This window comes from Rhincodon typus, chromosome 10 (assembly GCF_021869965.1).
Source record: "Rhincodon typus isolate 14 chromosome 10, sRhiTyp1.1, whole genome shotgun sequence".
Classification (NCBI taxonomy): domain Eukaryota; kingdom Metazoa; phylum Chordata; class Chondrichthyes; order Orectolobiformes; family Rhincodontidae; genus Rhincodon; species Rhincodon typus.
The window spans coordinates 79195933-79213547 of record NC_063341.1 but is presented as its reverse complement, the minus strand read 5'-3'; the positions used below and the strand labels follow the sequence as shown (position 1 = coordinate 79213547).

Genomic DNA, 17615 nt, shown 5'->3' with positions numbered 1-17615 from the left:
TAGATCAGCCATGATCTTATTGAATGGCGGAGCAGGCTCGATGGGCTGAATGGCCTACTCCTGCTTCTATCTCTTATGAATTATGACCTTATTCAGTGATGGTAATGGCATTGAATGACAAGGGGTGGTGATTAGATTGTCTCTTGTAGGAGTTGGACCTTGCCTGGAGGTTCTGCGAATTTTAAATGTCACTTTTGAGCCCAATCACGGATTTGCTGCTGACACTTGGATCTGAAGCCTCAAGACCTGACTATTTCACTGCTTTCTAGCTGATCACTCACCTTTGGTCTCCCACTTTCCCAACTCCTCCTGTGACCCTGAAGTCATCTAAAACCCATCTTATCAAGCCCCATTCCCAATCACTCCTGCTCTCACTGACCTGTACTGGCTTCCACTTTAACGTGCATCAGCTTGGCCTTTGCTCTGTGGCCTCCCCCAGATCTCTCAGGGAGACTTTGCACCTCTCCAATTCTGAATCCTGAATGAGGCTAATTGACATGCTACCACCAGCAGCCCTGAACCTTCAGCTCCTGAGCTCCCAGTTCACTACCTACACCTCTCTGCCTCTGACCTCACTTTCCTTCTTTAATAAAAACCTACCTCTTCAATAGAGCTTCTGGTCACCTGAGCTAACATTCCCTCCTATGACCCAATGTCACACTTTGTTTCAAAATGCTTCCAGGAAGCACTCAGGCATTTATTTTTATACTCAGGGACACTATATTAATATAATCGTTGTTGTTGCACGTTCTTCTGACATTTTTTTTTGTTAAAAGATGAGCTTCATTTTTAACACTGATTTCTACAAATCACCAGAACTCCCAAATGATAAGCCAAGCTGAAAGGCTGCGTCAGAGAGAAATCAATAACAACTTTGATAGGGTCATTATAGATGACACGCCTTTAGATCACAGTAAAACTCGTCTGGTTAACCAGCACCAACTCAACAAATCTGAGCTCCTATATTTCAAAGAAACTGATCTTTTATAAGGCACAGTTTAACAATTGCCTGTTTCTTAATCTCCCACCAAGTCTGTCTCTTCCTTTTCTGTATAAATCCCAGGCTGACATCTGGTTTGAGGCATGTTCACTCTCTGGGTCAAAGCAACATTTCAATGCTGTGTCCTTCTTAGATCAACAACAACATGCATTTCTGTCACACCTTTTATGCTGTACCTTTCTTATATCAACAACAACTTGCACTTCTGTAGGACCTTTAATGTTTCACCTTTTTTAGACCAATAACAACTTGCATTTCTGTAGCACCTTTAGTCCCAAGGTGCTTCAAAGGAGGACTATCCCACCTACATAAAAACTGAGAGAAGTGACGCTGGATTTAATGCAGCCTCTCACAACGGAAACTGATTTGGGCCAGTGTCAATTCATTGCTGGAGAGCATCTGTGCAGTGCCTCAGAGTGAGAAGACCACCCTCCTTCTGAGCCGGATGGGATAGATGCGGGATTCAGAGCTGCTGTTGGGACAATGTCAATGAGACTTGTTCACCAGCAAGTTGACACTTATTTGGCTGTGCATGGCTCTGACACTCTGCCCCTAGACCAGTCACCATTCCCTCTCCCAGGATCTCCATTCCAACCTCATTCACCTTTGACCTGGGTTCCTGGGCTTCAGGTAAGTGCAGTACCACTGGCATGACAAACTGCTGACCTCTGTCTTGCAGCTTCCTTGGGCAGGCAGGACATCTACCACTGGGGTTGGGTGGGGGGCACTGACCTCGCCCACAGGAACCAATAGGGATTATCCACGGCTTCTCCAAAATGTAGATGAACCAACTATGAGCCTAACAGCATCCTGGCTAGAAAAGAATTACAGTATTGAGGGTGGCATGGTGGCTCAGTGGTTAGCACTGCTGCCTCACAGCTCCAGGGACCCAGGTTCAATTCCACCCTCGGGCGACTGTCTGTGTGGAGTTTGCAAATTCTCCCCGTGTCTGTGTGGGTTTCCTCCGGGTGCTCCAGTTTCCTCCCACAGTCCAAACATGTGCAGGTTTGGTGGATTGGCCATGCTACAGTGCCCAGGGATGTGTAGATTAGGTGGGTTAACCATGAGAGGTGTAGGGTACAGGAATGGATCTGGGTGAGATACTGTTTGGAGGGTGAGTGTGGACTCATTGGTTTGAATGGCCTATTTCCACACTGAAGGGATTTTAAGGTATAAAGGGAGGCCATTGGGCCCAACATCTTGATGCTGGACAGAAAGGAGCGATCTACTTTAATTTCATTTCTGAGCTCTTCAACTGAATTCCTGCAGATCCCAGAGTTGCCTGGGTATGTCGAACCATTTTCACAATGTGATAAGGCTTTCTGCCTTCACCAGCCTCTCAGACAGCGAGTGCCAATCCCCAGGTGTGTAAAGCTGCCAGAATAAGTGATAATCAAGAGGATTGGGAGCAGTTTAGAATACAGCAAAAGGGGACCAAGAAGAATGTAGTGATTTCAACACAAGGATGAGAATTTTAAAATCATAGAGTTAAACATAAAACATAAAACATCAAACAGTATAGCACAGGAACTGGGCCTTTGGTCCACCATGTCTGTGCTGACCATGAGGCCATTCTAAACTAATCCCATCTGCCTGAACACAGTCCATATCACTCCAGTCCCTGCCTGTTCATGTGTCTATCTAAATGCCTCTTAAATGTTGCGATTGTATCTTCTTCTACCACATCCCCTAGCAGCACTTCCCAGGCACCTACTCCTCTTGTGCAAAAAAACTTTCCTCACACATCTCTTTTAAACTTTACCCCTCTCAACTTAAACCTATGCCCCCTGGTATTTGACATTTCCACCCTGGGAAAGAGGGTCTGACTCTCCACCCTATCCATGCCTCTCATAATTCTTCTATCAGGTCGCCCCATGGCCTCTGACACTTTGGTGAAAACTACCTCCCCTTATAGCTAGCGCATTCCAATCCAGGTACCCTCTTCTGCACCCTCTCCAAAGCCTCCGCAATCGTCCGATAGCATGGTAATCAGAACTGCACACAATAGTCCAAATGTGGCCAAACTAAAAATTTTATACAGCTGCAACACGGCTTATCAATTTTTATACTAAGTGCCTTGGCCAATGAAAGCAAATATGCCATACATTTTCTTTACCACCTTATCGACTTGTGTTATCATTTCCAGTGATGGTGTGGAAGTGCCAGTGTTCGAACGGGGTGGACAAAGCCAGAAGTCACATGACACTAGGTTATAGTCCAACGGATTTATTTGAAATCACAAGCTTTCGGAGCGCTGCTCCTTCATCAGGTGAAATGATGATGAAGGAGCAGTGCTCTGAAAGCTTGTGATTCCAAATAAACTTGTTGGACTTTAACCTGGAATGTGTGACTCCTCACTTTCAGGGAGTTATGGACTCGCACCCCAAGATCCTTCTGTATATTAATGGTCGTAAGGATCCTGCCATTTACTGTATACTTTCCTCTTGCATCTGACCTCTCAAAATGCATCACCTCACACTTGTCCACATTAAGATCCATCTGCCATTTCTCCACCCAGCTTTGTTGTATATCTTGCTGTATCCTTTGATAAACTTCCTCACTATCCACAACTTCACCAATTTTCATGTCATCTGCAAACTTACAAACTTAGCACTCCTTCCACCACCAACACTCAGTCACAGCAGTGTGCACTATCTACAAGATTCCCTGCGGAAATTCACCTCAGACAGCACCTTCCAAACCCACAACCACTAGAAGGACAAGGGCAGCAGGTACATGGGAACACCATCCTTTGCAAGTTCCCCTCCAAGCCACTCACCATCCTGACTTGGAAATATTTTGCCATTCCTTCAGTGTTGCTGGGTCAGAATCCTGGAATTCCCTCCCTGAGGGCATTATGGATCTGCCTACAGCACATGGATAGCAGGGGTACAAGAAGGCAGCTCACCCTCACCTCCTCAAGGGCAATTAGGGATGGGCAATAAATGCTGCCCAGCCAGTAACACTCACGTCCAACAAGTAAATTAAAAAAAAAATCAGACCACACACATTTTCATCCAGACCATTACATATGTTACAAACAAAGGTCCCAGCCTGCAGAACACCACTGGTCACAGACCTCCAGTCACATAAAAACCCTTCCATAATTTCGCTCTGTCTTCTATGACCAAGTCAATTTTGTATCCAATTAACCAACCTACTATGGATCCCATGTAACTTAACGTAGCAATGGCCTAGTGGTATTTTCACTAGGCTTTTAATCCAGAAACTCAGCTAATGCTCTGGGGCACAGTGGATGGTGGAATTTGAATTCAGTAGAAAAGACTGTGGAATTAAGAGTCAATTGATGACCATGAAGCTACTACCAATTGTCGGGAAAAGTCCATCTGGTTCACTAATGTCCTTTAGCGAAAGAAACTGCTATCCTTACCTGGTCTGACCTACATGCAACTCCAGACCCACTGCAATGTCATCCCTCTGAGCAACTGGGGATGGGTAATAAATTCTGGCCCAGCCAGAAACACCCACATCCCGTGAATGAACAAAAGAAAATCTTTGGATGAGCCTACAATGAAGGACGTTGTCAACTGTTGGTGGACTGGGAGCAAGCAGAAACAACCAGATGCTTAGTCCTGCTGGCTGTGAGATGGTGTTTTTCTAGAATCTCATATATACTGGGTTCTCCAATGTCAGTTATTGCATATGGGTGCAATTAATTGCATGAAATGCTTTGAGAGGCTGAAGAACGAGAGTAAGTATAACCAGTGATGCCCACATCCCATGGATGAATTTTTAACAAAAGCTGTGCAATTAGTATCCAATGGTTCTGCGTGTAAACAGTGTGACAGAATACAGAGCAGTTACAACGTCGATCCCAACACCCAACTCACCACCACCTTCACCCCAACGAGGACTTTTAAGAATCATCCACATTGACAATGAACCATCAGACACAGGAGCACATGTAGGCCATTCAGCCCATCGAGTCTGATCTGCCATTCAATGAGATTATGGCTGATCTGATAATCCTCAACTCTACTTCCCTGCCTTTTCCCCATATCCCTTGATTTTCTTACTGGTTCAAAGTCTGTCCAACTCAGCCTTGAATATACTTAAAGACCTCAACAGCCCTCTGTGGTAAAGAATTCCACAGATTCACTCCCCTCTGAGAAAAGAAATTCCTCCTCATCTCTGTCTTAAGTGGGCAACCCCTCATTCTGAGTCTTGTCCTAGCCTTGCCCACACGGGAAAACAACTTCTCCACATGGAGCCGATAGTACCATGAGAATCCTGTATGTTTCAGTAAGGTCATCTCTCGTTCTTTGGAATTCTAATGAATACAGACCCAACCTACTGACCCTCTCCTCATTAGACAGTCCCCCCATACCCCATACCAGCCGAGTGAGCCTTTACTGGACTGCCTCTAATGCTGGTATATCAAAGCTGTTGGTCTCATAGAACATAGAACATAGAACAGTACAGCACAGTACAGGCCCTTCGGCCCATGATGTTGTGCTGAATTTTTACAGTAAACCTAAGGTCTGTCTAACCTCCACCGCTACCTTATACTATCATCCATATGCCTATCTAATAGCCACTTAAATGCCCCTAATGAGGCCGACTCCACTACCTCTCCGGCAATGTATTCCAGGCCCCTACCACTCTCTGAGTAAAGAACCTACCTCTGACGTCTCCCCGATATCTACCTCCTTTCACTTTAAAGTTATGTCCCCTCATAAAAGCTACCTTCACCCCAGGAAAAAGTCTCTGGCTGTCTACTCTACCTATACCTCTGATCATTTTGTACACCTCTATCAAGTCACCTCTCATCCTTCGTCGTTCCAAAGAGAAAAGCCCGAGCTCTCTCAAACTTTCCTCGTAAGACCTTCCCTCCATTCCAGGCAACACCCTGGTAAATCTCCTATGCACCTTTTCTAACGCTTCCACATCTTTCCTGTAATGAAGTGACCAGAACTGAACACAATACTCCAGATGTGGCCGAGCGAGGGTTTTGTATAGCTGGAGCATAACTTCACGGCTCTTGAACTCAATCCCTCTATTAATAAAAGTTAACATACCATACGCCTTCTTAACAACTCTATCCACCTGCGTGGCAGCTCTCAGGGAACTGTGAACATGAACCCCAAGATCCCTCTGCTCCTCCTCACTGCCAAGAATCTTTCCATTAACCCTGTATTCTGCTTTCAAGTTTGTCCTTACAAAATGAATAACCTCACACTTTTCAGAGTTAAACTCCATCTGCCACTTCTCAGCCCAGCTCTGCATCCTATCAATGTCCGTTTGTAACCTAGAACAGCCCTCCGCGCTATCCACAACTCGACCCACCTTCGTATCATCCGCGAACTTGCTAATCCACCCTTCCACTCCTTCATCCAAATCATTTACAAAAATCACAAACAGAAGAGGACCCAGAACAGATCCTTGTGGTACACCACTCGTAACTGAGCACCATGTTGAATATTTTCCGTCCACTACCACCCTTTGTCTTCTAAGGGTCAACCAATTCTGAATCCAATCTGCCACATTTCCCCCTATTCCATGCCTCCTTACCTTCTGCATGAGCCTACCATGGTCTCACTGTGGTGGCCAGACCAGGTAAGGACAGCAGATTTCCTTCCCAAAACAACATTCATGAACCAGAAGGGTTTTTACAACTGATAATAGCTTCATAATCACCATGGCAGATTAATTTTAGATTCCAAATTTAAAATTTCAACCCCACCAGCTGCCTTTGAACCCAGGACCTCAGAACATTAACCTGCGGCCGTGGACTACTGGACAATTAATTGATGATAAAGCCACCATCAGCTGCTGAAGTGAACAAAATAGCTGTAAGCATTTGTTACATTTCATATTTAAAGACTGACTGTGAAGATTATACTATACTGTTGCATGATGATATCAGATATTAAGTCGCTGAATAGTGAAAGCAGTTATTAAATGCTACATTATTCTGTCAGAATGTGCTGAAGCTTATTGAAGTGAATCAATTGTATTTCTGCGTGTGGAAAAATAGACTGATCTTTAATTTATCTTGTGCCAATCATTTACTTGTCCATGGAATCCAGCAACTTTCAATTCAACTTGTGGTTCTGATTATTGATTAAATGAGTAATTGAGCTGGTCAGTAAGAAACCTGATAGACCAATATACAGGCACAATATTTCACAAATCATTCCAACGCAAATTAATAACAAAGAGTTGGCAATATTTGAAGTTAAATGTTCCAGCACATTGACCAGGGAGCAGGTATAAACTGAAATAAGTGAAACAATAAACAAATAGTTTCCAACTGGGGAAATTGGTCTGTGGGGACCAAAATCACTAGGGGGTCAGCAAGGTAACAATGTAAAATCATGTACACTCAAGCATAAATTTACATCTTCAAGGCAACAATTGAGTGTTGGGAGATTTCAGAGGGTCAGTGCTGAGGGAGTGCCACACAGTCAGAGGGTCAGTGCTGAGGGAGCGCCGCACTGTCAGAGGGTCAGTACTGAGGGAGTGCCGCACTGTCAGAGGGTCAGTACTGAGGGGGTGCCACACTGTCAGAGGGTCAGTACTGAGGGAGTGCCGCACTGTCAGAGGGTCAGTACTGAGGGAGTTCCGCACTGTCGGAGGGTCAGTACTGAGGGAGTTCCGCACGTCGGAGGGTCAGTACTGAGGGAGTGCCGCACTGTCAGAGGATCAGTGCTGAGAGAGCGCCGCACTGTCAGAGGGTCAGTGCTGAGGGAGCGCCGCACTGTTGGAGGATCAATATCGTTAAATCACAGAATCAAACAATACAGGAGAAGTGTATACCATCAGAAATACACTCCTACCTACACTAGTCCCTCTTTCCCACCATGTTACGCCATGTTGCTATCATACAGGACATTGCAGTATTCCCAATGTGGCCTAACTAATCAGTTCTGGTCTCCCTGATTTAGCAAAGACATTGTTAAACTTGAAAGGGTTCAGAAGAGATTTACAAGGATGTTGCTGGGACTGCATGTTCTGAGCTATAGAGAAAGGCTGAATAGACTGGTGCAATTTTCCCTGGAGCGTCAGAGGCTGAGGGGTGACCTTATAGACGCTTATAAAATCATGAGGAACATAGATAAGGTGAATAAGGTGAATAGACAGGGTAGGGGAGTCTGAAACGAGAGGGCGTAAGTTTAAGGTGAGGGGGGAAAAATTGAAAAGGGACCTAAGGGCAACTTTTTCACACAGAGGATGATGTGTGTATGGAAAGAGCTGCCAGAGGAAGTGGTGGAATCTGGTACAATTACAACGTTTGAAAGGCATCTGGATGGGTACATGAATAGGATGGATTGAGAAGGATACAGGCCAAATGCTGGCAAATGGGACTAGATGAATTAATGATATTTTTGTTAATAGAATCCCCAGACTGTGGAAACAGGCCATTTGGCCCAAGTCTTCACCAACCCTCTGAACAGTATCCCACGCAGACCCATCCCCCTACGCTGTCCCTGCATTTCCCATGGCTAACACACCTAACCTACAGATCCCTGAACACTATGGGTAATTTAGAGGTAACAAGGTGTAGAGCTGGATGAACACAGCAGGCCAAGCAGCATCAGAGGAGCAGGAAAGCTGACATTTCGGGCCTAGACCCTTCTTCAGAAATGGGGGAGGGGAAGGGGGTTCTGGCAATTCTGGCAATTTAGCATGGCCAATCCACCTAGCCTGCACATCTTTGGACTGTGGGAGGAAACCTGAGCATGATACTACAAGAACAAAGAACAAAGAACAGTACAGCACAGTACAGGCCCTTCAGCCCACGATGTTGTGCTGAACTTTTACCCTAATCCTAAGGTCTATTTAACCTCCTCCCCTGCCTTATACTATCATCCATACTCCTATCTAATAGCTGCTTAAATGCCCCTAATGAGGCCGACGCCACTACCCTCTCCGGCAATACATTCCACGCCCCGACCACTCTCTGAGTAAAGAACCTACCTCTGACGTCTCCCCTATATTAACCTCCACTCACTTTAAAACTGTGCCCCCTCGTAATAGCTCCCTCCACCCTAGGAAAATGTCTCTGGCTGTCTACTCTATCTATACCTCTAAGGTATGGGTGGAGGTTAGATAGACCTTAGGATTAGGGTAAAAGTTCGGCACAACATCGTGGGCTGAAGGGCCTGTACTGTGCTGTACTGTTCTATGTTCTATGTTCTATGTTCTATGTTCTATGTTCTGGGAACCAGTCAGCTCAGCAACAGGCTGTAGTTTGCACAGCTTCCAACCCAGGAGAGTTTGGCTTGAATTCTTGTTCAAATTGAGAATTTTTAGGTTCTCAGGTTTGCAGAAGTTCATGTTGGCAAATTTGTAAAGGGCTCAGTAAATTGTCTTCATCGTCCACTGCAAAGAAACTGTTAAGAATCAGTCAAGTAGAATGCTAAAGGTTTGAGCTAGGGCTGTAATTTCTCTAAATTGGAGTCTCTGTGGCTGATAACATGGGAGAACACGAACAGCAGAGAAGGGGGAGGATCTGATTGAGGAGTACAAAGTTCTGAGGGACGTAGGCAGGGCAGATCAGGAGTAAATTTTCCCCTTGGTTGTGGGGTCAGTAACCAGGGGCACAGTTTAAGGGAAGGAACAGGAGATTTAGAGGGGATTTGAGGAAAAAAACTTTTCAGCCAGAGGGTGGTGGGAATCTGGAACTCACTGCTGGAAAGGGCGATGGAGACGGAAACCCACAGACCATTTTAAGAGCTATTTAGATGATCATTTGAACCACCACACAATCAAGGTTAAGGCTGCACTTATGCTACAGTGGTAGTGTCCGTACCTCTCAGATAGAGGGCCTTGGTTCAATACCCATCTTCTCCTGAAGTGTGTTACAACAATCTGAAAAGGTTGATAAAGTTATCTTCATCAATAGCACTGATTCTAAAGGCCCCTGTGGTGCAGTGGTAGTGTCACTACCTCTGTACCAGGAGGCCCGAGTTCATCCCACCTGCTCCAGAGGTGTGCAGTAACATCTCTGAACAGTTTAATTTGAAAATATCCACAATGTTGTGAGCCATTTACCGAAAAAATGGGTCAAGAACAGTGAGGCTCATATTCCAAAGAATAAATATTTTAAAAATTGCAAACTGCATGAGAATCAGTTCCTGGAACATAGAACATAGAACATAGAACATTACAGCGCAGTACAGGCCCTTCGGCCCTCGATGTTGCGCCGACCTGTGAAACCAATCTGAAGCCCATCTAACCTAAACTATTCCATTATCATCCATATGTTTATCCAATGACCATTTAAATGCCTTAAAGTGGGCGAGTCTACTATTTTTGGAGGCAGGGCATTCCACGCCCTTACTACTCTCTGAGTAAAGAACCTACCTCTGACATCTGTCCTATATCTATCACCCCTCAATTTAAAGCTATGTCCCCTCGTGCTAGCCATCACCATCCGAGGAAAAAGGCTCCCACTGTCCACCCTATCTAATCCTCTGATCATCTTGAATGTCTCTATCAAGTCACCTCTTAACCTTCTTCTCTCTAACGAAAACAGCCTCAAGACCCTCAGCCTTTCCTCATAAGACCTTCCCTCCATACCAGGCAACATCCTGGTAAATCTCCTCTGCACCCTTTCCAATGCTTCCACATCCTTCCTATAATGCGGTGACCAGAACTGTACGCAATACTCCAAGTGCGGCCGCACCAGAGTTTTGTACAGCTGCAACATGACCTCATGGCTCCGAAACTCAATCCCTCTACCAATAAAATCTAACATACTGTACGCCTTCTTAACAACGCTATCAACCTGGGTGGCAACTTTCAGTGATCTATGCACATGGACACCGAGATCTTTCTGCTCATCCACACTACCAAGAATGTTGGAGCAGCTCCACATGATTGTTATCTGGGTCTAAAGCCCTTACCTATTATCACAGCTGGAAAGGGTAGTTGAGACAGAACCCCTCAGGTACTTGGTCTTTCCAATGATAATAAGGGCAGAGATTCTGGGTTGGGAAGTAAGACAGACTGGCTGACCCTTACTGGGCCAAAATGAGCTCAATGACTCCTTCCATGCAGTGTTTGCTTTGATTGTGAGATTGTCACTGAGAAATCCCAGGAACACCCGAGGAAATTCCTTCTCAGGCTAACTGCGGATCTTGCTATCAGAGGAAATGGTTAAAAACAGTCGCTTGAATGGGACTGTCTGATGAGGAGAGGTTGAGTAGGTTAGGCCTGTACTCACTGGAGTTTAGAAGAATGAGGGGTAACATTATCAAAATGTACAAATTCATTGGGGAGTTGACAGGATATTTGTGGACAGGCAGGAGGTTGCAGAAGGATTCAGACAGGTTAGGAGAGTGGGCAAAAAGTTGGCAGATGGAATACAACATGGAAAGTGTGCACATTGATAGGGAGAATAGAGGCATTGATTATTTTTTAAATGCGATGAAAATTCAGAAATCTGAAGTGCAAACGCACTTGGGAGTCCTAGTCCAGGATTTTCTTAAAGTAAATCTTCAGGTTGAGTCAGTAGTTAGGAAGGCAAATACAATGTTGGTGTTTATTCTGAGAGGACCAGAATATAAAAGCAGGGATGTACTTCTGAGGCTTTATAAAACTCTGGTCAGGCCACATTTGGAGTATTGTGTGCAGTTTTGGGCCCCATATCTCAGGAAGGATGTACTGGCCCTGGAGCGGGTGCAGAGCAGGTTCACGAGAATGATCCCAGGAATGAAAGGCTTAACATTTGAGGGACATTTGAGGGCTCTGGGTCTATACTTAATGGAGTTTAGGATGAGGGGGGGGGATCTAATTGAAACTTACAGAATACTGAACGGCCTGGACAGAGTGGACGTTGGGAAGATTTTTCCATTGGTAGGAGAGACTAGGACCCGAGCGCACAGCCTTAGAGTAAAGAGAAGACCCTTTAGAACAGAGATGAGGAGAAACTTATTCAAACAGAGGGTGGTGAATCTATGGAATTCACTGCCACAGAAGGCTGTGGAGACCAGGGTATTGAGTATATTTAAGATGGAGATAGACAGGTTCTTGTTTGTCAAGGGGATCAAGGGTTATGGGGAGAAAGCAGGAGAATGGGGTTGAGAAACGTAACAGCCATGATTGAATGATGGGGCAGACTTGATGGGCTGAATGGCCTAATTTCTGCTCCTATGTCTTATCATCTTATGGAAAGGTTGTTTCCCATTGTGGGAGTGTCTAGGACCAGAGGGAATGTTTTTATTCATTCATGGGATGAGGGTGTCGCTGGCTAGGCAGCATTTATTGCCCATCCCTGTTTGCCCAGAGGGCAGTTAAGAGTCAACGACATTGCTGTGGGTCTGGAGTCACATATAGGCCAGGCCAGGTAAGGATGGCAGTTTCCTTCCCTAAAGGACATTAGTGAATCAGATGCATTTTTCCCAACAATCGTCAATGGATCATCATTAGATTCTTAATTCCAGACTTTTATTGGATTCAAATTCCACATCTGCCGTGGCTGGATTCAACCCTGGGTCCCAGTAATATTCCCTGGGTCTCTGGAGTAACAGTCCAGAGATAATACCACTAGCCCATTGCCTCCCTAAATAATCTCACAATACGGGGTCACACATTTAAGGCAGAGATGAGGAGGAACTTCTTCTCTCAGAGGGTAGTGAATTTGTGGAACTCTTTACCACAGAGGGATTTTGAGGCTGGGTTATTAACTACTTTCAAGGCTGAGACAGATTTTTAAACTGTCAGGGAATTAAGGATCATGAGGAAAAAGCAGGAAAATGTAGGATTATCAAATCAGCCATGTTCTCATTAAATGGACAGAGCAGACTCGATGGGCTGAATGGCCTAATTCTGTTCCTGTATCTTATGGTCTTGTTATGGTCAGAATTGCTTTGTCAGTGAATAAAGTTTTCTGCCCAGCTGTACACACACTGGGTAAACAGGAATCACATTGAACAGTTGTTTAAATGCGAATTAGATCCTCTCACTTTGTCCCTAAGAAGCAAATAAAGATTCCAATTTAAACTGGGCCAATCATTAAGAATCATTGGGTAGGTGCAGAGATCATGAGGTAAGTGCAAAGTAATTTTTCACAATAACCCTCAACGAACAAATAGCTCTGTAATGCCAGTTGCTAAATGAAATCTTGAATGTTTCTGTTTATGATGGCTGTGGAGACACTGATTTAAAAACTGAATAAATACATGAGGAAAGATTTATTTTAGCATGGTTTCGTGTGATCTGGAACGTGCTGCCTGAAAGGGCTATGGAAGCAGATTCAATAAAAACTGATTGAAGGGAATTGGAGAAATCCTGGAGAGGCGAAGAAATTCTGCAGGACTATGGGGAACTTGAAGTAAATTGGGATTAAATCAATAGCTCCTTCAAAGAGCCAGTACAGGCATGATGGACTAAATGGCCTCATTGTGTGCTGTTAGATTATGTGATTCTATGAAAGTAAATGAGACACAATGCATTTTTGCCCATTTTCAAGGGATGGGTGCCAAAAGCAAGTTCAGTATTTGTTCCTTTCGGACTATACGACATCGCAGCAGAAATAAGCCATTCAGTCTGCTCTGCCATTCAGTGAAATAATGGCTGATCAGACATTGTAGACAACCACGTTGCTGTGGGTCTGGAGTCACATGGAGGCCAGACCAGGTAAACGATGGCAGTTTCCTTCCCTAAATGACATTAGTGAACCAGATGGGTTTTTACCAAATTCAACAGCATGATTTCATTTGGATGTTTGTTGAAGAAAATTTTATCTGCACTGGTGGCTTTTAAGCTCATGTCATTGAATCACTGAAATGTCACAGCACAAAAGGAGGCCATTTGGCCCATCATGCCTGCACCAGTCTACTACCCAGTGCCAATTTGCTGCCTTTTCCCTATATCCCTGACACTATTTCTATCCAAATAACCATGCAATTCCCTCTTGAATTTCCCAAATGAACCTGCCTTCACCACATTTTAGGCAGTGCATTCCACACCCAACTGGTGTCCTGTTCTGTCCCCGGAGCATTAACCCGAGTTTCTGTAATACTTGTCTAATGACGTTGCCACAACATATGAACAGACTGGTTTACTCTCTGGCTGTTGCCAGGGAGAGTGATGGTATCGGTAACGCACAAGCTGAGTTCAAAGAGGGGGCTGAAGATAATGGCGTCAGTCTCCCTGAGATTTATGCAGGGCAAAAGCCTCCTCATGCAGCACGGGATGCTGGTTACAACTGGATTGGACAAGAACGGGAGCAGCTGAGAGCAGTCACGCCCAGCTGGGAGACAGTGGCCAAGAGGATGGAGTGGCGCCTGCACAGAGACTGAGGATGGCAAGAACGGAACCCTTACATTTGTCATAGTCTCATGGGGAAGGCTATTTTGTAACTGAAGTAACACCACACAGGCTGGTATCCTGTCACCAAGTCAGCCTTTATTTACACGGGTTTAGTAAGAATACTGACCCAGCTAGCTCAGAACCGGTTCCTAGAGTGAGCAGAAGCCCTGACACTCCTGTTTATATCTGTCAGCCAGGGCTCCCTAATTGGGCCAGGATAACAGCCCCAGTCAGGGAACTCAGATTCTATGAGGTCCACCTGACTTACATCCCCCCAACTCTACGTCCTGGGACGTAGGCCTGTTCTTTATCCTGTAGCTTATCTTGGGACGTTTTCACACCAGGTGCAGTCCCTCCAAGTCTGCCTTGAATACAGGCCACATGTACCAGGCCGTAGCCTGCCTCTTGCACACGGAACATCTCGGCCGAAATCCACCTTCTGCTTCAGGCAGTAACAGCTTTGAGGCTGTGACATCAGCCATATCCATCTCAGACTCTGAGGTGTCTTTGATGCTAAGCGGAGGGGAAGAACCCATGGGTTCTGACAGCCTTGCTGGATGTCCTGAGGGGCCGGGTAAGTTTACTCCTGCCCTGTTTGTGAGGTTGCAGCTTTCATGTGGTCCATGTCCTTTGTTCAGGACTGCCTCTCCTACCCGAACGTTGTACGTCGTGCGATCTGACCTCGCATTGACCATGTCTCATACCCATGCAGGGCTATTCCTATGGTTCCTACACCAAACATTGTCCCTTAAAGCAAACTGTCTCTCTCGCCAAGCACGGGCACTCCTGATGCTGTTACACGCTCCCTTGCAGGTCTGGGACGATCAGATTTAACCTGGTACGGAGACTTCTCCCCATTAGCAACTTTGCTGGAGCTATCCCTGCAGTTGCATGGGGGTTGGTCCAATAGTCAAACAGGGACCAGGAAAGTTTGGTATCGAGTGAAACTGTAGGCTGTTGCTTTAAGCCTGTCTTCAGAGTTTGGACTGCTCTTTCCACCGGCTCATTGGGCAATGGATGGTATGGAGCTGTCCAAAAATGCCAAAGGTCATTCGACTTTAGGAAATACTCGAATTCCCTGCTGCTAAGCGACAGCCTCTTGTCTGTGACCAGCATCTCTGGGAGTCCGTGTGTTGTAAAAAGATACTCGCAACTTTTCAACTGTTGTCCCCAATGTTTGATGAATGAATTCTATGCACATCCAGCTACTTTGAATGGGTGTCCACAATGACTAAAAATAGTGGTTCCAATAAAAGGCCAACACGGTCGACAAATAACCGAATCCATGGTGTACCCAGCCATTCCAAATGAATGTGGGGGAGCTGCCAGCGGTGATTTTTGTCCTTGTTGGCTCTCTGAGCACTGTCCCACCAATGTGGCTACATCAGCATCCAATTCTGACCACCAGATATAACTCTGTGAAGGCCGGTATCTCATTAACAAGTCACCCTTTTCTATACTTGACACTGGTCTGGCTTCCTCAGAGCCAGATCTCAGAGTGAACAGCACCACTGACACTCCTGCTTATATCTGTCAGCCAGGGCTCCCTGATTGGACCAGATGAACAGCCCCAGTCAGGGAACTCATATTCTATGATGTCCACCTGTCTGACTTCGTTCCCATCACTACAGTAAGGTTGATAAGAACTGTCCCCATACTAACCAGGTGTTCTTTGGATTACAGCTGGCCAAAGGCATTGTCAAAGAGGCAGGTTTTAAGGAGACAGAGCAGGAGAGATGGAGATGTTTAGGAAGGGAATTCCAGAGCTCAGGGCCAGGATCTGAAGGAATGGCCACCAACAGTAGAGTGATTAAAATCAGGGAATGCTCAAGAAGCATCTGGCCAATGAGAGAACAGCACACATCAAGGAGGGCTGTGCACTCTCAGAGGTGACAGCCCCTGACTGTACAAAACCCGTCTGGTAAATCTGCTTCCTCCATCCTCTTTCCCAATGGGCAACGACAGCCTAAGGAAAACCACCAGGTATGCGCACGAGAAGTATTTCAAAGCAGTGGCAGGATTGACCACAGCCAGACTGTGAGCCGGTGAGGAGAGGAGGGATAGGGGGACTGGGCTTGGTGCTGGGTAAAGGGCCTGATCAAACACCTACACCATTTCACTAACGTCCCAGACATTTCAGCACAATCTCTCTTGCCATCAGAATATTGTAGGGGACAGAAACAGTTCACCTACCTGCTATGGATTGGTCCCTTGAACGTTGGATCAAATCTCCGAGGCTCTCCTGGAAGACAGAAAGACGCAAGTCAAAACTCATTCACAAAATACATCCAGCAAAAGCAGAGACTCTCACTACAATGAAATAGGCCATTTGGCCCCTTATACCTGTGCTGGCACTTTGAAAGATTTATCCAATTCCACCTCCATTTCTTTTCACAGATCCCTGAAAATTATCATGTTTTAACTCTCCACTCAATTCCTAATGAGAGGGATCAGAGGATCGTTGTTAAACAAGAAAAAAAAACTGTGGGTGCTGGAAATCAAAAACCGAAACAAAAACAGAAATTGCTGGCAAAGCTCAGCAGGTCAATGGAGAGAAATCAGAGTAAACGTTTTGGGTTCAATGACCCTGCTTCAGAACTGGTCATCACCTGCTTTGACCTGGCAGCAAAATGTCCCAAGAACCATCCCAATGTTCCCAAGTGGCAGCAAAGGGATTTTGATAAGGTCATGTGGAAGATAAATATGACATGCAGAATACAAACTCTGTCAACACACACAGACCAGACACTTTGCAATGTCAAACAAGAAATCAATATTCATTTTCAATTATTTGCTTCTGTGCTGATTGTAATTACATTATCCAACATCAATCTTACCATTAAACTGGGGGATTTCAATGTGGACACATCTCAAATTCACACATTGCTTTTTTGTCAGAGCATGGGTCTGACAAAAAAGCAATGTGTGAAGTCAAGACAGAAAACCTGATCAGACACTCCTCACTTTGTGTTAATGTAGCACACCCACCAAGACAACCTGCATTCATACAGCACCTTTCACCACCTCATAACATGCCAAAGAATTTTAAAAGCAAGTAAAATGCTTTTTAAAAGGTCTCACTATCGTAATCTACAATCCAATTGGTGAGAAGTGAGTTACTACAAATAGCAATGATGCTGGCTGATGGATCAATACTGTGGAGAACACTGGGGAGAACTTTTATCTTACTTTTCCCTCAGTACCAACCCTCCGATAGTGCAGCACTCCCTCAGTCCTGACTCTCCGACAGTGCGGCACTCCCTCAGTACTGACCCTAAGACAGTGCAGCGCTCCCTCAGTACTGACCCTCCGACAGTGCGGCGCTCCCTCAGTA

The 17615-nt window shown here is 45.3% G+C and overlaps 1 protein-coding gene across 5 annotated transcripts in view; it reads right to left on the bottom strand.

Annotated features, from left to right (window-relative positions):
* Positions 1-17615, bottom strand: part of slc44a5b (solute carrier family 44 member 5b) — a 389888-nt gene that overhangs the window by 172952 nt on the left and 199321 nt on the right. For all 5 annotated transcript variants that reach the window (XM_048601655.1, XM_048601658.1, XM_048601657.1 and 2 more), the window contains exon 2: positions 16475-16523. In XM_048601655.1, the coding sequence (XP_048457612.1) occupies positions 16475-16523 (49 nt within the window). The remainder of the gene's footprint in view (positions 1-16474; positions 16524-17615) is intronic.